The sequence below is a fragment of the Cystoisospora suis genome (genome assembly GCF_002600585.1).
Source record: "Cystoisospora suis strain Wien I chromosome Unknown contig_3861, whole genome shotgun sequence".
NCBI classification, from domain to species: Eukaryota; Apicomplexa; class Conoidasida; order Eucoccidiorida; family Sarcocystidae; genus Cystoisospora; species Cystoisospora suis.
Window position 1 is genome coordinate 3,018 of NW_027156656.1, and position 14,666 is coordinate 17,683.

At 42.3% G+C, this 14,666-nt stretch overlaps 2 protein-coding genes across 2 annotated transcripts in view; both read left to right on the forward strand.

Moving 5' to 3' along the window:
* Positions 1–985: 985 nt before the first annotated feature.
* On the forward strand, positions 986–1,557 carry CSUI_007341 (uncharacterized protein). Its single transcript, XM_068067487.1, has one exon. The coding sequence runs from the start codon at positions 1,170–1,172 to the stop codon at positions 1,551–1,553; it is 384 nt and encodes a 127-aa protein (XP_067920537.1). The 5' UTR covers positions 986–1,169; the 3' UTR covers positions 1,554–1,557.
* A 2,756-nt stretch (positions 1,558–4,313) lies between these two features.
* The window catches only part of CSUI_007342 (calcium binding egf domain-containing protein), a gene marked incomplete at its 3' end in the record, with an annotated part of 11,031 nt that continues 678 nt past the window's right edge, over positions 4,314–14,666 (forward strand). Inside the window, exons 1-6 of the mRNA XM_068067488.1 lie at positions 4,314–4,497; positions 4,795–8,171; positions 9,066–9,250; positions 10,327–10,497; positions 11,539–11,764; positions 13,645–14,106. Coding sequence (XP_067920538.1) covers positions 4,482–4,497; positions 4,795–8,171; positions 9,066–9,250; positions 10,327–10,497; positions 11,539–11,764; positions 13,645–14,106 — 4,437 coding nt within the window. The remainder of the gene's footprint in view (positions 4,498–4,794; positions 8,172–9,065; positions 9,251–10,326; positions 10,498–11,538; positions 11,765–13,644; positions 14,107–14,666) is intronic.

A 14,666-nucleotide genomic window follows, 5' to 3' on the forward strand; every position in this document is an offset into this window, starting at 1 on the left:
TAGAGATGGGGAGAAGTCTTTCTCTCTTTCTTTTCTCTAGTTACGATTAGGCTTACGACCGTGCCATCTCTATACATCAATGCTTACACTTCCGTTCGGATCGATCGATCGATAGCTCTAGATCATCTTCGATTGGCTCTCTCTCACTCTCTACATGAACAAAGATAGGTAGAGAAATAGATAGATAGAGAGATGTCGATGGATCTTTCTTATCTATCCGCAAGGGAGTAGATCGGTGGTCCTGGGAACTTCCGCCTGTTTACAGAAGAGTAGACTGGTAGGGGTATCTATCAAGCCCAAGATAAAACAAGTTAGATAGATAGGTAGATAGATCTCTCCTTTCTTTCATTTGCGTGAAAGACAAAGAGAGTTCTGCTTCAGAAGAGAAGAACATTTTTCTCTCGTTGTATCTCTCTTCTTCGTCGTCTTCTGTATGTACACCCCGGGTGATAGAGAGAGAGAAGACTCCTACAAGATTCCTCTCTGTCCCTCTATCAAGCAGTCTTCTCTTTCTTCTCTGGCTCTTTCTTTCGTTCTTTTCTTTTTCCTCTACACAAGGCAGATTAGCACTTCATAGAAGAGACCCAGATAGAGAAGGAAGAAAGAAAGAAAGAAAGAACGGAGACAAAGGACATCTAGTCGAGCTCTTTCCCTCTGTGTAAGAGATCTCTTCAACGTGGATTGAAACGGATAAGAATACCTCGCTCTTACCCAGGGTAAAGAAACGTTCCGAAGCGAAGAGATGCGAGGAAAGTAGAGAAGATGAAGAGGAAGAAGAGGCCATTCACCGAAAAGAAAAGAAACGAGAGAAAGAGATAGAGTTCGTTAAGAGAAGAGAGTAGATCGGTCAAAATAGAGTACTTTTTCAGGTGTACATACACCTCCCCTTTTTCTTTCTTCCTCTTTCTCCCAACACAGATAGATACATGTCCGTCCGTCCCTGGGAGATGAATCAAGCAAGACTGATGGTATCTCTGTTTTTCTCGCTTCTTTCTTCATTTCTTTCTCTCTTTCTTTTGACTAGATCAAGACCGGAAGCAAGAAAGGAATCTTTTCTGCTTGTTTCGCAGACTCGCCGAAAGTCTGATCTTCTCTCAGACGACTTTCAAACACCTCCAGGGCCATCCCCGATTTTATTGTCGCCTCTTAACATGCCGTTAGGGTGATCTATGTTCAATCGTCTATCTCTTTCTCTTTCGTTCTTTCCTATCTCTTTCCCTCAGGTGCTTTTATCCTACCTCCGTTCTTCTAAGAAGAAAGAAGAGATCTATCTATCTATCTATCTATCTCCCTGCCGTTTGTCTACCTCTCTTCTTTGCATTTCTTTTCTTTCTCCAGTGGAACCCCTGGCTTCAGCTTGTCTTATCTTTCTCTTCTTTTCTTCCTCTTTTCTTCTTCTTCTCTTGATCCCTCAGCCACATCGTTGTCTTTCCTTCTGTTTCGAAAGAACATCTAGACGAGAATTAGAGAAAGAAGAAGGAATGCCAGGAAGGAGAGAGAGAGAGATTGTCTTCTTCAACTTTTTTCCTCTTTCTTTTTACGGATATCTTTGACTCGATTGAAAGTAGCTAGCAATCGATCTATCTACCGCCCTCTTCTTTCCATGGGTGAAAAAGACCGACGCGCATGATCAGTGTATATGCATGGTGCTACCAGACAGACAGAGAGAGAAAGAAAGAAGGCAAGAAGAAGAGAAAGTACTTCAGAGATAGAAGAGATAGAGACTATCAGTCTGAGTTTTCTTTCTTCTTCATTTCTTCTTTTTGTTCTCCTTGTAAAGATCACTCGGAAAGGATACATAGATAGATACGTTCCTCTGAAGACAGAAGCTGATAGAGATTTCCTCTTCTTTCTCCGAGTGACTTCATGTATATGTGTATGCGGAGAGACAGAGTATAGATATGTGTCTCAACGCTCGCTCGAAATCTTTCCAGAGAAAGAGAAAGACAGGAAAGAAAAGAATTAGGAAAGAAAGAAAGAAAGAAGGGAAAAGAAAGAAGAAGGAGCAGAACCGCCTTGATTTGGAGTAATGAAAAGAACATTAGGGGGATCTTGGGAGAGATTGACTTTTTCCTTTCTCCGCCAGATCACTTGAATAGCCTTCGGGTGTATATACACCTCTATCTCTATTTCTTTCTTCTGTGACAAGGCTGGTGTGTTCTCTTTCTTCCTTCCTTCGATCTTTTCTTCTGTCTTTCTCTGGAGTTATCTAGATAGCCACTTCCCTCTCTCAGGGAGAAAAGAAAGAGAAGAGAACCAAGGAGAGAAGAGGTGAGACGAATCTATTGCAGATGACTGCTCTCAGAGGAAAAGACGAGAGAAATAGAGCATTCATTCACATACTTCAATCGCTCTTACGACTTATCTCCTTCTCACCCACACACGTCATCTATTTCTCCTATCCTCCCTCCACTGTCTCTCCATCGACATACCAATACAGACAAGCATATACATACGTACACATACATGCACAGATACATACATATGCATCTACACATATATATACATCTACATACATGTACATCTACACATATATATACATCTACATACATGTACATACACACGCCTATTCAGACAACCTTCCTTCTTTTCCTTAGACCGTAGCTGAAGTAGATTGTTTCTTTCATATCTAACGTAGAAAGAAGAGAAGACGGGAGGGTGGTATAGAACAGGATGTGATAAGAGAAGAAGAAGAAGAAAGAGCGTGTATGGAATGAAGACGTTCAGTCAAGAGTATCGATTCTGTCTTGTTGACAATCGATTCTCACCCCCTTTCTGTGAGATATTCGAACTCTCTACCAACGACCAGTAAGCTTCATCTGTCTGTGTCTTGAAGAGGCTCACGAAGGCTCCCCTTTTTGATCTGAAGAAGTAGAAGAAAGAGAAGAATAAGAATAAGAATAAGAATAGAGAGAGAAAGGAGAGGCGTCTCCTTGATCCTTTCTTGTCTTTCCCTTCTTACCTCTTCTTTCTTTCTTTCTAAGTTGGCGAGACACTCACTTCACTTGAGAGAAGAAAGGACTGGAAAGCAACAGAATCGAACGAAGATGGAAGAAACGAAAAGAAGAGAAAAGAAAAGAAGACAGGAGAGCATTGGCTTGTAATGATCTCTCCATAGATCAGACCGATCCGTGTTCCTGGTGGTCTGAGTCTATCTCTTTTCTTTCTTTGTATCTTTCATAGATCGCTCTTCTCTTTTCTTCATTCTTTTCTTCACTAAAGACTCGATCATGGCCTAGACTGTCTACATGCAGAAAGACTTCTCTATATCAGTTTTCGCCATGAAACAATCGTCAAGCGAAGGAGGTTCTATCAATGTAGACACATACATAGCTAGATAGATAGACAAACACAGCTGGACACATGTAGACACAGACATATCTAGATAGATAGATAGATGTATATAGATAGATAGAGAAATAGACAGGTAGACATAGATAGATGGCTAGAGGAAAGATAGGTAGGTAGAAGGATCCATAGATATCTATCACTCCTCTTTACCTTATCTTGTCTACAGACAGGCATCTCTTCTTCAAGATTGTGGATCACCTCTATGAGGGTAGAAGACATGGAGATACACAACTTTCCTCTTTCTCCTGACGTAGAGATGGCGAAGTGTTTCGATCTGCGTGTCTTTTTCTTTGTCTGTACAGATATCTCCATCTTCTCACCTTCTTTCTTCTTCTCTTGCTTAAGATTTCTCATGAAGGTCTTTTCTCTATCTTGCTTCCTTTCTTTCTTTCTGTCTTTTGCTTTCTCTCGTGGGTAGCGGAGATGCGTAAGTTTCGAGGTGCAAGAAGAAAGAGAAGAGAGCTAGAACTATGATAGGCATACTTTTACATGAGAAAAATGAGAATGATAGAAGAAAGACTTCTCTGAAAGCATCAGAGGCTCTTGGCGTGGAAAGAAATCTACAAGACACAAGGAGAAACAAAGACGAACACCTTCTCAACTCTCGTCTTCTTCTTCTTCCTTCTTCTTCACTCTTCTTCTTCTTCTTCGAGTTGATCTCCCGTCTTTGCAGTTTTCTCTCTTTCTATCTAATTGCTTTCTCCTCTTCTTCAGCCCGTGGGGTGTTTCCGAAGGGAGACATTTTGAAGGAAAGCCATGAAGCAAATCCATGCCTTCCCAAGAGAGAAGAAGAAAAAGAAGAAGAAGAAAAGATAGACAGAGGGAGATGTTTTGGGGAGCTTTTCTCTCATTTCTCTCTTTACTGGATAGATGAACTTTCTTTCTTGCTTCTTAGCAGAAAGAAGGGAAAGAAAAAGACATCTGAAAGGCCTTGTCTCTCCCTCTTTTCTTCTTCTTGTAGAGGCTCAAGCAGTCTCCTTTGTCCGTATCAACACCCATCCACTTCACTTCTTTCTTCTTCTTCTTCTTCTCCTCCTCCTCCATCTTCTTGTTCTTCTCCTACCTCTTCTCTATCTTCTTCTTCTTCTCTGGAGTCGATTGTCTTATGTGGAGATGTGCGAAGGAGGAAGATGCGAGAGACCCTTAGTAGCTTCAACGGGAGGGGCACCTATCTCCCGACAAAAGATCTTGAGAGAAAGACTTTTTCCTGCAGGAGGCAAGGAAGATTTCTTCTCTTTCTTCTTTTTGGACTCTTCTTCTATCTCTCTTTATCTCTCCATCTGTCTTTCCTTCTTTCTTTCTTCTCCTTCTCTCCCTCTTTTTCCTTTTCTTCTTCTTCTCCTCTTTCTTTTGCCTGTCCCGAGTGTCTTTCTCCTTCCTCTTCTCTTTCCGTTCTCGGCCTAGGTAGGGGGGGAGATCCACACTTTTCTTTTCTTCTCTTAGCGCATGCCGTGACGCCTTCAGAATCGGTTTTTTCTCTTCACACATCGTCTCCTCCCTCTCGCTCTCTACTCTCTCCACCACCGAAAAGTTCGGCAAAAGATGTTTCTCTTCCTTCTCTTACACGGAAGCAAGAGGGAGAAGAAGAAGAAGGACAGGAAGATGCGAGAAGGAGAAAAGGCAAAAAAGATCAGGAGGAAAGTGAGAAAGAAGAGAAGGAAGAAAGAAGGGGGATGCAGGAAGATAAGAGAAGAAGAGAAGAAGCGGAAGAGATTCGAAGGCGATTCAGCCAGAGGGATCTACGACAGCGACCGGGGGATGAGGGGAGCTTAGGAGACAGAGAGAAAGAAGAAGAAGAAGAACGAGGAAATTTTGATCAAGAGAGGGCGAGAGAAGACTCGTCTTCTTCTACTCCTTCATCTCTCTATTCACCTACGGTAGGAGGATCTTATGACAGTCGTGTGAAACAGAGCCTTCCGTTCTTTTCTTTCCCTGACCAAGAATTGCTGAGTCTTATCAACTCTAACTCATTCTTCTCGCATACACCTCCTTCTTCACTCATCTCTTCTTTCTTCTCTTCTTTACCTTCATCGTCTTCATCCTTCTCTTCTTCTTCTCCTCCTCCTTATTCATCTTTTACTCCTCACTCTTCTTTTCCGTTCTTATTCTCTTCTTCTTCTCTTCCTACGGGTTCTCTCTCTTCTTCTTCCTCCCTTTCAAGGCCTCCTTCCACACGCCCTCCTCCCCCCTCTTATTCTCCCCCCCCTCCTTCTCCCATCTCTTCACCTCCTTCTTCTTCTTTCTCCTCGTCACCTTCGTCATCTTCTTCCCCTCCCTCTTCTCCTCTCCCTCCTGTTTCTTCTCCTCCACTTCCCTCTTCTGCTTCTCTCCCTTCGTCTTCCCTGCCTTCTTCTTCTTTACCTTCTTCTTCTTCTTCCCTCCCTTCTTCTTCTTCTTCCTCTCTTCCTTCTTCTCTATCATCTTCTCCTTCCCCTTCTCCTTATACGATAACAGCACTCTCAGTCTCTTCACCTCCATCTTCAGAACCTCTTTCTTTTTCTTCCTCTTCTTCTTCTTCTTCTCCTTCTTCTTCTTCTACCTCTTCCTGTCATTCTTCATGCCTGACATGCGGTTCACCTCTCAATCCACGTACGATAGCCTCCACCCGAAGCGCCACGTGTCTCTCATGCCGCAATCAAATCTCTTCAATTTCTGATGCGATAGCCTTCTATTCTTTTTCTTCTTTTTCTTCTTCTTCCCTACCTTTTGATCTTTCACTTTCTCCTTCTTCCTCTTTTCAACCGTTCATCTCCTCCTTCTCTCATCTCTCCACCTCTCTCGCTGATCTTCTGTCACAAAATTCCACTTCTTCCACTTCTACTCTTTCGCCTTCTTTACCAGCTGCTTCAGACGCATTTCTCTCACCAACTTCGTCTTCATCTCTTTCTTCTTCTCCTTCTCCTCCCGTTCTTCTTCCCAGTTCTCTTCCTGAGCCTCTTCTTCTTCTTCTCCCCCATCTTTTCATTCCTCTTCAAGATGGAGGAGACACGAACACAGAGGGACTCTGTATCCCCGTTGCACGAGGGAGACCAGGGCCACTCTCATCTTTTTCGCCACTTTCTTCTACTTCTTGTACTTCTCACGATAGTACAGCCCAGCAAGTCACATGTCCTCTCTCTTCCTCTTCTTCTCCTTTGTCATCTCCCCTGCTTTCTGAAGATACCGCCTCCCTCTCTTCAACACATCCACCTCTTCCTTCTTCTCCCACCAAGTCATCGACACTTCCCCCCGCTCACGAAGCTCCTAGTCCTACTATCTCTCCTCCTTCTTCTCCCCCTTCATCTCTTATCTCTTCTGTAACCTCGCCTCTTCATTACGAGGTTCGGGAGAAAGAGACAGACGGAGACCCTGCAGCGCTCCTTAGTGACCCTCCCTCTAGCCCTATGCCACAAGAGACGCGACACGGCGACAGAGCTTCCGAAAGAGATGAACAGCACAGAGAAGAAGGAGAGAACAAGAAGAAGAGAGATCAGATGGAGGAGAAGAAGAAGGAAGTGCTATTGAGAGTGATTGAAGATCACTGCCATCCAACATGTGAGACATGTCGAGCGGACTGTTGTCGGGATAAGAAAGATAATTGCCTATCTTGCGATTCACAACAGTTCTATTTTCGTCCTCTCTATTCAGATGGGACAGGTCGCTGTATTCCTTTGAAACCTTTCTCTTTCTTCGATGATCTTCAGCCTAGTCTTTCCTCTTCTTCTTCTCCTACTGAAGGAGATGTCAATCTTTGGGGTCTCCTAAGTTCACCTCGCAATACAACAGCTAGCGCTAGTTCTTCTGAGAGTGGACACGGTGTCTACAAACCACCCCAAGACACCATGCCTGACTGGCTTGTACAGCTATCCCATTGGGTCGGGGTCCCAGCTGATCTGAATCTTCTCCCGTCTTTCTTCTCTCCTATTGCTTCTTCTCCTGGCGAAGAACGGAAAGACAGAGACCAAGAGGCAACAGAAGAAAGAAAGGAGAAAGAAGAGAAAGAGGAGGAAAGGAAGAAAAGAGACCAGGAGAAAAAACAAAAGACCAAATTCTCCTCTTCTTCTTCTACGACAACGAGTACATCTACAAAGGCGATATCTTCACCCCATGGACAGCATCAGAAACCTGAAGAAGACAAGACAGACCTTTCAGATCCATCTTCCCTCTCTTCCTCTTCTTCTTCTTCCTCTTTTCTTTCTTCGCCTTTCGCTTTGCCTCCTCCACGTCATTCCTCTGTATGTTCTTCTCTCCCCTCTCGTCGAGACTTGCTCCCTGCGCTTCAATTCCTCCATCTCTTTTACATCCATGCCGACAACAATCTCGAGGAATCGGCTCTTCTTGATATGGAGGAGCTCCTTCACCCGTATATAGGCCGAAGAGCTCTGAATGCAATCATCGCGTCAAAATCTTTCGGTGTCTCCGGAGCTATAGCTGGAGGGGCAGCTACGGGTGAAGGGAGGCCCTCGATGGTCTCCATGAACAGTCAAGAGAGAGAAGGAGAACGAGAAAGAGAGGGAGAGAGCGAGACAAGAGTCGTCGATAGAGGATCGATGCCTTATATAGCATTAGGACAGATGTATATGGTTGTCTTGGTGGATCGGCCTAAGAATGAAAGTGTGTATAAGAAGAAGATCTATAATAGTCTAGGAAAAGTCCACATATGTGGAGGACTTGACTATACACCCCGAGGTGTCATAACACTGCAGAATGGATATGAGCTTACGATAAGAGATGGGACAGAAGCCTTTGTCGATCTTCGTCCTGATACAGCCTATGAACTGCTGAGAATACAAACCTCTCCAGGCAAATATGAATGGCTGCTCTTGAAAGATCTGGGAGAGGTAAGACAGAAAGGAAGAACGAGAAGAGAGAGAAGACAGAGGGACAAGGAAAGACAGGGAGAAGAAGAACGGCGAAGAAAAAGATGAAGAGTCTTGACTTTTCTTCTTCTTCTTCTTCGTGGCCGTGATTAATCCTCTCTTAAATAGGTTTACTGTATAGAAGGACACATGCATGCACTTCTCTTTTTCTTCCTTCTCCTACTTCAGTGTTGTTCGTATACAAAGAGAAAGAGAGAACAAGAAAGAGAAGAAGAAGGAGAAAAGTCGCATGTCTTGTGATTCGCTGCCGAGCTCAAGTGGTAGTGTTCACAGTGACAGAGAGGGTGAAGTTTATATCTACCGATATATGCTTGACTAGATCTCTATAGCTATGTATAGATCGGATATAGACAGCTGTGCATATCTATATATATGGATAGTGTTTACGCACGTGTGTGTGTACCCAGATATATAATAGTATATATATCTATATATACATACGTCTACACCTATACCACATACGTATCCATCTATACATCCATCTATACATTCATCTATACACCTATATATTCATCTCCACATCTATACATACATGCATGCATTTATTCATCCATATACGTATATATATATATATATGTGTACGTATATAGATACAACCCCTCACATAAGTAGGTGCATCTTCTCCAGCATCTCCTGCCTTAGTCGTCTACAGACGACTTCGTCAAAGTGTATATCTCTGTAAACATCTATACCTGTAGGTATAGATTTATCTATCTAGATTCCTACATATGAATAAGATCGTGTCTCGATATGCACGTGTTTTCTTCTATTCTGCATCTTTCCGTCGTTCTTTCTTTCTTTCTTTCGTTCTTTCTTTCTCACTCTGAGGACTGCGTATATGTCTGTGTGTTTCAGGTGGACATGAACTCGCCTTTAGTTCTATCGAGTTTCATCAAGAGAAATTTAGATCTCTTTCCTTCACAGCACTTAGCCTTGACTCTTTGGAACCATGGAAGTGCATGGATAGGCTTTGGAGACGACGAATCGAATGCCAACGGCCAGCCTATGTCTCTTAAAGATATCACACAAGGCCTACGACAGTAAGACAGCACAGCGACTCTCTTTTTCTGTTAACTTAAGCAACTTCTTTCTCTTCTTCTATACAAAAAAGCTTTTCTCTCCTCATCTTACCTACCCAACAGGAGTCTTCACTCAGATAGGTAGATAGATCAAAGAGAGAGAGATAGCTAGAGAGAGAAATAGACTGATAGATAGATAGCTAGATGTAAAGACAGGGAGGACATTCAGTCTTAAGGGTTTCACTCCTAGATCGGCAGAGAGATAGATATAGGATAGGCAGATCAACGGTTGAGGAATGGCTAGAGAGAGGAAAGATAGATCGGGGAATGGGGTAGTTTAGGTATAGATACACACGGGTAAAAAGGAAGAAAGGGGACAGGCAGCGCGATAGGGCGATTCTACTGAAAATATTTATTTAGATCCAGAGAGATGTAGAGAAACATGCTTGGAGAATGCAGAGGAAAGAAAACGGATCGAAATACTCGGTGTATGTAAGAGCTACGCTGTGTACCACCTATACAGACATCTATATAGAAATGTGTATGTATAAAGAGATGTGTATGACGTCACGTGTACATACACCTCACCTGAAATACGTACCGCAGTATCAGGGTGTACCTTATAGGCAGGGTAAGTATATATCTATCTGTATATACGTATATACATATACATACGTATATCTACGTATAGATTCTCCAGCTGCATTATTCAGCCGAGATCCTTCTTCTCTCTCGCGCACCTACATCCATGTATATGTCTCTACGGCTACACAGATACATGTATATAGATGTATCTGTATGTATGCCTACGTAAGTGTGTATATCTATGCGTGTATGTAGATATTTATGTATGTATATGCATGTATGTGGATATGCAAATGTATGACTGGTATGGCGGAGAGGAGAGGCAGAACTACAGAGTGAAGTGAGAGAGGCTGAGAAAGACAAAGAGAGAAGAGGCCGCTTGTGTCAAAGACGTTTGAGATGTCGAGTCTTCATCCCTCTCTTCTTTCTTTCTTTCCTTCTTTCTTTGCTGTCTGTTCTTCTCGTTTCTTTTCTCTGCTTTTCTGTTCTCTCTTTTTTCTTCTTTCTTTCAGAGGACTAAGAGAGAGTGAGAGAGGAAAGAAAGATACTCTCCTCAAATTTAGTGTGCTGGGCTTCGATGCTTGTCTCATGGCTAGCTTCGATGTTCTCGAGGCCGTGTCGCCCTACGCACATTTCGTTATAGCTAGCGAAGATAATGAACCCGGCCATGGATGGAACTATCAGTAAGACTGTCTTTATTTTCTTCGATTCCTCTGTCTCCCCACGCAGAGAGACACTCGGAAAGACGAAGAAGAAGATAAAGAAGAAAGGGAAGAAAAGCAAGAAAGAACAAAGGAAGAAGAAGAAAGAGGAGAAAAAGAAGAAGAAAGAGAAGATGAAGGAAACTAGGGGGTAGAGGAGAGGCACGGGTGAACAAGAGGAAGAAGAAGTAGATGCAGAAGAAGAGCTTTCTGATTAATGTCTTTCTGTTTCTCTCTTTCTCTCTCTTTCTATAGAAATCCATATCTCGGGATGAGAGATTTTGTGTCTCTTTGCGGTGTATCTTGAGCTTTCCACAGGGGATGACCCACCTCTCTTAGGTTGCCAATAGAGGAAAGAGACAGAGAGAAAGATCTATTCCTTTCTCTTAGTTTCAAGCAACGTATGGACCTTTCTTTCTCTCTATTTATCTTTCTATCTCTTGACCTTTCTTTCTCTCTCTATCTTTCTATGTCTTGGCATTTCTATCTCTTCTGTTCTTCCTAGGATCTCTATGACTAGGAGGATGATAGGCACGAAGGCCCCTGTATAGGTGTTGAGCCAAGGGGCAATCTCGATACACTCTTTCTCTCTACGACGCCTGGAGACTCCCCCCCTTGAGAAAAAGAAGAAAGAAAGGACTAGATCCACAGCAGAACACCTGCCTCTTCTCGTCAGTCACATGTCCCATATCGTCAGACAAGAATATGTATAGAGAGCTAGATACATCTTTCTATGTGTCTATATACATATACGTATATGTGAAGGGAAAGAATCCTATTCTATGTGCCTATATATCCCCCTCTCCCTCTCTACATAGAGATACAGGTGTATATCTAATGTCCTGTACCTCTTTCTCTCTCTTTCTGTCTTTCTCTGTCTCTCTGTGACTGTCTGTCTATACATATTCATATAGATCTTCAACCCGAGAAGGGAAAGAGAAGATGAAATCTGTCGCAGGTACCATTCTTCTTTCTATGAGAGAAGTTTCTCTTATGTCGTATGTCTCTCCTTTTTCTTTTCAGTTTAACAGATCCAACAAGTCTTCTTTCTTTATCGGAGACTATCACCCCGTCTTCTTCTTCTTCTTCTGTGTCTTATCCTTTTCGGTTATCGACAGCCTATGAGTATGCATCTCGATTCATAGCTAGCTATGCCTTACACCCTAGGACGTCTGTAGCTTTAACTCTCTCCTTGATCCAAATGAAGTCCTTCGTTACCTTCAAGAATAAGTTCGAAGAAGTCATGGATGTAAGAAAATCTTCCGCTCTTCTTCTTCTTCTTCCATCGCAAAAGGCCAATCCAGTTCCTCTTTGTACCAAGAATTGACTTTCTCTCTCTCTTCTCTTTCTTTCTCCTTCTTACTCAGCTTCATAGAGCATCTCTTTCTCTATAGAGACCTATGGATTTCTATGCATGTCTCCTATGTGTGTTTCGGGGGTTTGCGGGTGTCTTTGGTAGCTTGTGCGTACATCTGGAGATTTCTATGGAGAAAGAGATAGATATACATATCTACAGATGTACGGGTCGAGAGATCTCTGCGGGTCTAAGTCTGTAGATACATACACATCTATATATACATCCACCTACCAGTCTGTTTAGCGATCTATTTATCTATCTCAACTCTCAGCCTGCATACTAGACAAGTGGATATATACATATATATATACTCGTATACATACATACATATATGTATGTATGTATACGAGCTCGTTCGGTGGTCTGTAATCTTTCCGATGTGTAGAAGATGTCTGTAGAGGAGAAGGTATTTCTCACTCTCTCTCTCTTTCTTTCTCACTCTTTCTGTCTTTCCTTTCTTGTTTGACATAGAAGACTTCCTCTATGCGGAGTTATTTCCGACTTGCTTGATATACCTCTCACTAGCAAAGCATGAATAGATATCTACAGGGATATCTACGTATATACCTGTACAGACGTAGATAGTTTCCATATGCAGATGTATGAAGTCCGAATGTATGAGAATGGATGATGTATATGAATGAGACGACTGCCTTACCAAGACAACTACCAAAGAAAGCGAAAGAAGAAGAAGAGGGAAATTTCGTGCACCCCGGAGTGACAAGACCAAGGCTGGTAAATCGCATCTTTTCAGAGGACAGTCTATAATTAATAGAGATATGACGAAGATAAACTAGACCTTAGATCACTTCTTTTTCTTCTACGTAAGATCGGAGAAGACGGCGACCGAGAAGAAAAGGGAAGAAAATCTCTCCTAAACTAAGGAATGGCATTATCTCTATATCTCTATATCTCTATATCTCTATATCTCTATATCTCTATATCTCTATATCTCTATATCTCTATATCTACAGGGATAGATAGATGCCTTCTTACTTTAGTCTGAAGTGTCAAGCATGGAGCTAATGGAATTTCTCATCCTCTACATTCTCTCTGTATGTAAAGAGCCACACAGAGAAACACTCTGTCGATCCTATCGGCACGTCACAGCGACAGATCTAGGGAAAGATTCGTAGACAAAACTCCTAGACAGCGTTATGCAGATATAAAGAGAAAGAAAGCCACATAGAGATACACAGACAGTTAAATCGAGAGAGTTTTGAAATCTCGGCGTAGGCCGCATCATGAAAGAAATGCGTAGAAAAGTTTGTCCTTGCAGGGTGGCGTCTGAAAGGTAGGAGAAAAAAGAGTTCTCCACGCTAGTATGGAGACGTAGGAGGGAGTTGAATGAAGTATGTAGGCACCAGTGAAACTGTATCTCTATCTATCTAGATCTATATGTAGATGTATGACGATGTACAGACGTCTAGGTGTGTGTATGTATGTATATGTATATGAATGAATATCTATGGGTATATGTAGGGGTGTTTCTGTGCGCATTTCTATATGATACTTTGTAAGATTGAGAGGCTTAGATCAGAGGTGTCTCTGTCTCGAGTCTGTCTTTTTTCTTTCGCCCCTTCTTTCTTTCTTTCTTTCTTACTCTTTCTTCCTTGCTTTCTATCTTTCTCACTCTTCCTTTCTTTCCTGCTTTCTATCTTTCTATCCTTCTTTCGTTCTCAATCTTTCTATCTATCTTTCTGACTCTTTCTATCTTTCTTTTTCTTCTTCTTTTTCTTCTGTTCTCTTTCTATGTGTGTCGTGTGTATTAGCATCTCTTTGCATGCGGCGGGAGTTCGATAGCAGCCTTAATCAAGAGAGCCATTTCTTCGAGCTTTACAATTAAAGGGTGTGACATGATCAGCCTCTGCTCTTGTTTCGATCTACTCGACTTCTTAGACAATCTTCTTCACTTCCTCTCCTCCTCCTCCTCTTCTTCTTCTTCTTCTCTCCATCATAAACCTCCAGAAGGCTCTCGAGAAATCTCTACAGCCAAGAAGCCACGTAGTGCGACGCAACAAGAAGAAGAAGAAGAAGAGAGAAAGAGAAGAATGAGTAGGGGTGGAGAGAGAGGAAGAGGGCTCGAATTTCTCCATTTCTTTTTAGCAGAGAAAGTAATTGGATTGAAGAGACTGCTTATGAACAATGTAGTCGTGATGGATGTAGGGGGAAGAGACAAGCAAGCAGGGAAATACTCAGGCATTAGTCTCTACTTCCCCAATCCTAATACACAGGTAGAGTAAACCTCTCTTCCTAAAGACGAAATCTCAGAAGAGTCTTGCAGAAAGAAGAAGAAGAACATACACGAGGGAAAGACGAAAGACTAGGATCTTCTTTCGTCATTTCGACAAAGAAGAAGGAAAAGTGATATATACATCACCTATGGGGATTGAAGCATCGATGCTTAGGACAGACCAAAACAGCGATCGATGCTAAACAATCGATGCTGAAAACCATCGATTCTATTCCCTGTCTTTTTCCTCTCTTTGATCGTTTCTCGCTTTCTCCATGAGAAAGAAGAGAGAGAAACATAGATCTATCTGTAGAGACACTTGCATGGGGAGATGTCTGTCTTTCTTCTGTTTGAAGAAAATGTGTCTCTCCAATGGTAGTTCACTCCGGATGGGTATCTCTGATAATGAGAATAAGGTCGTAATCTTTTCTCTCCTTCTCTTTCTTTTCTTCTTTTCATCCGCGAAAGAAACGAAAATGGACTGTAGTCAACCTTGGAAGGGAAGACTTTCTACTCGTCTTTGATCTATAGTCCATCGATCTATCTATTTATCTATCTGCC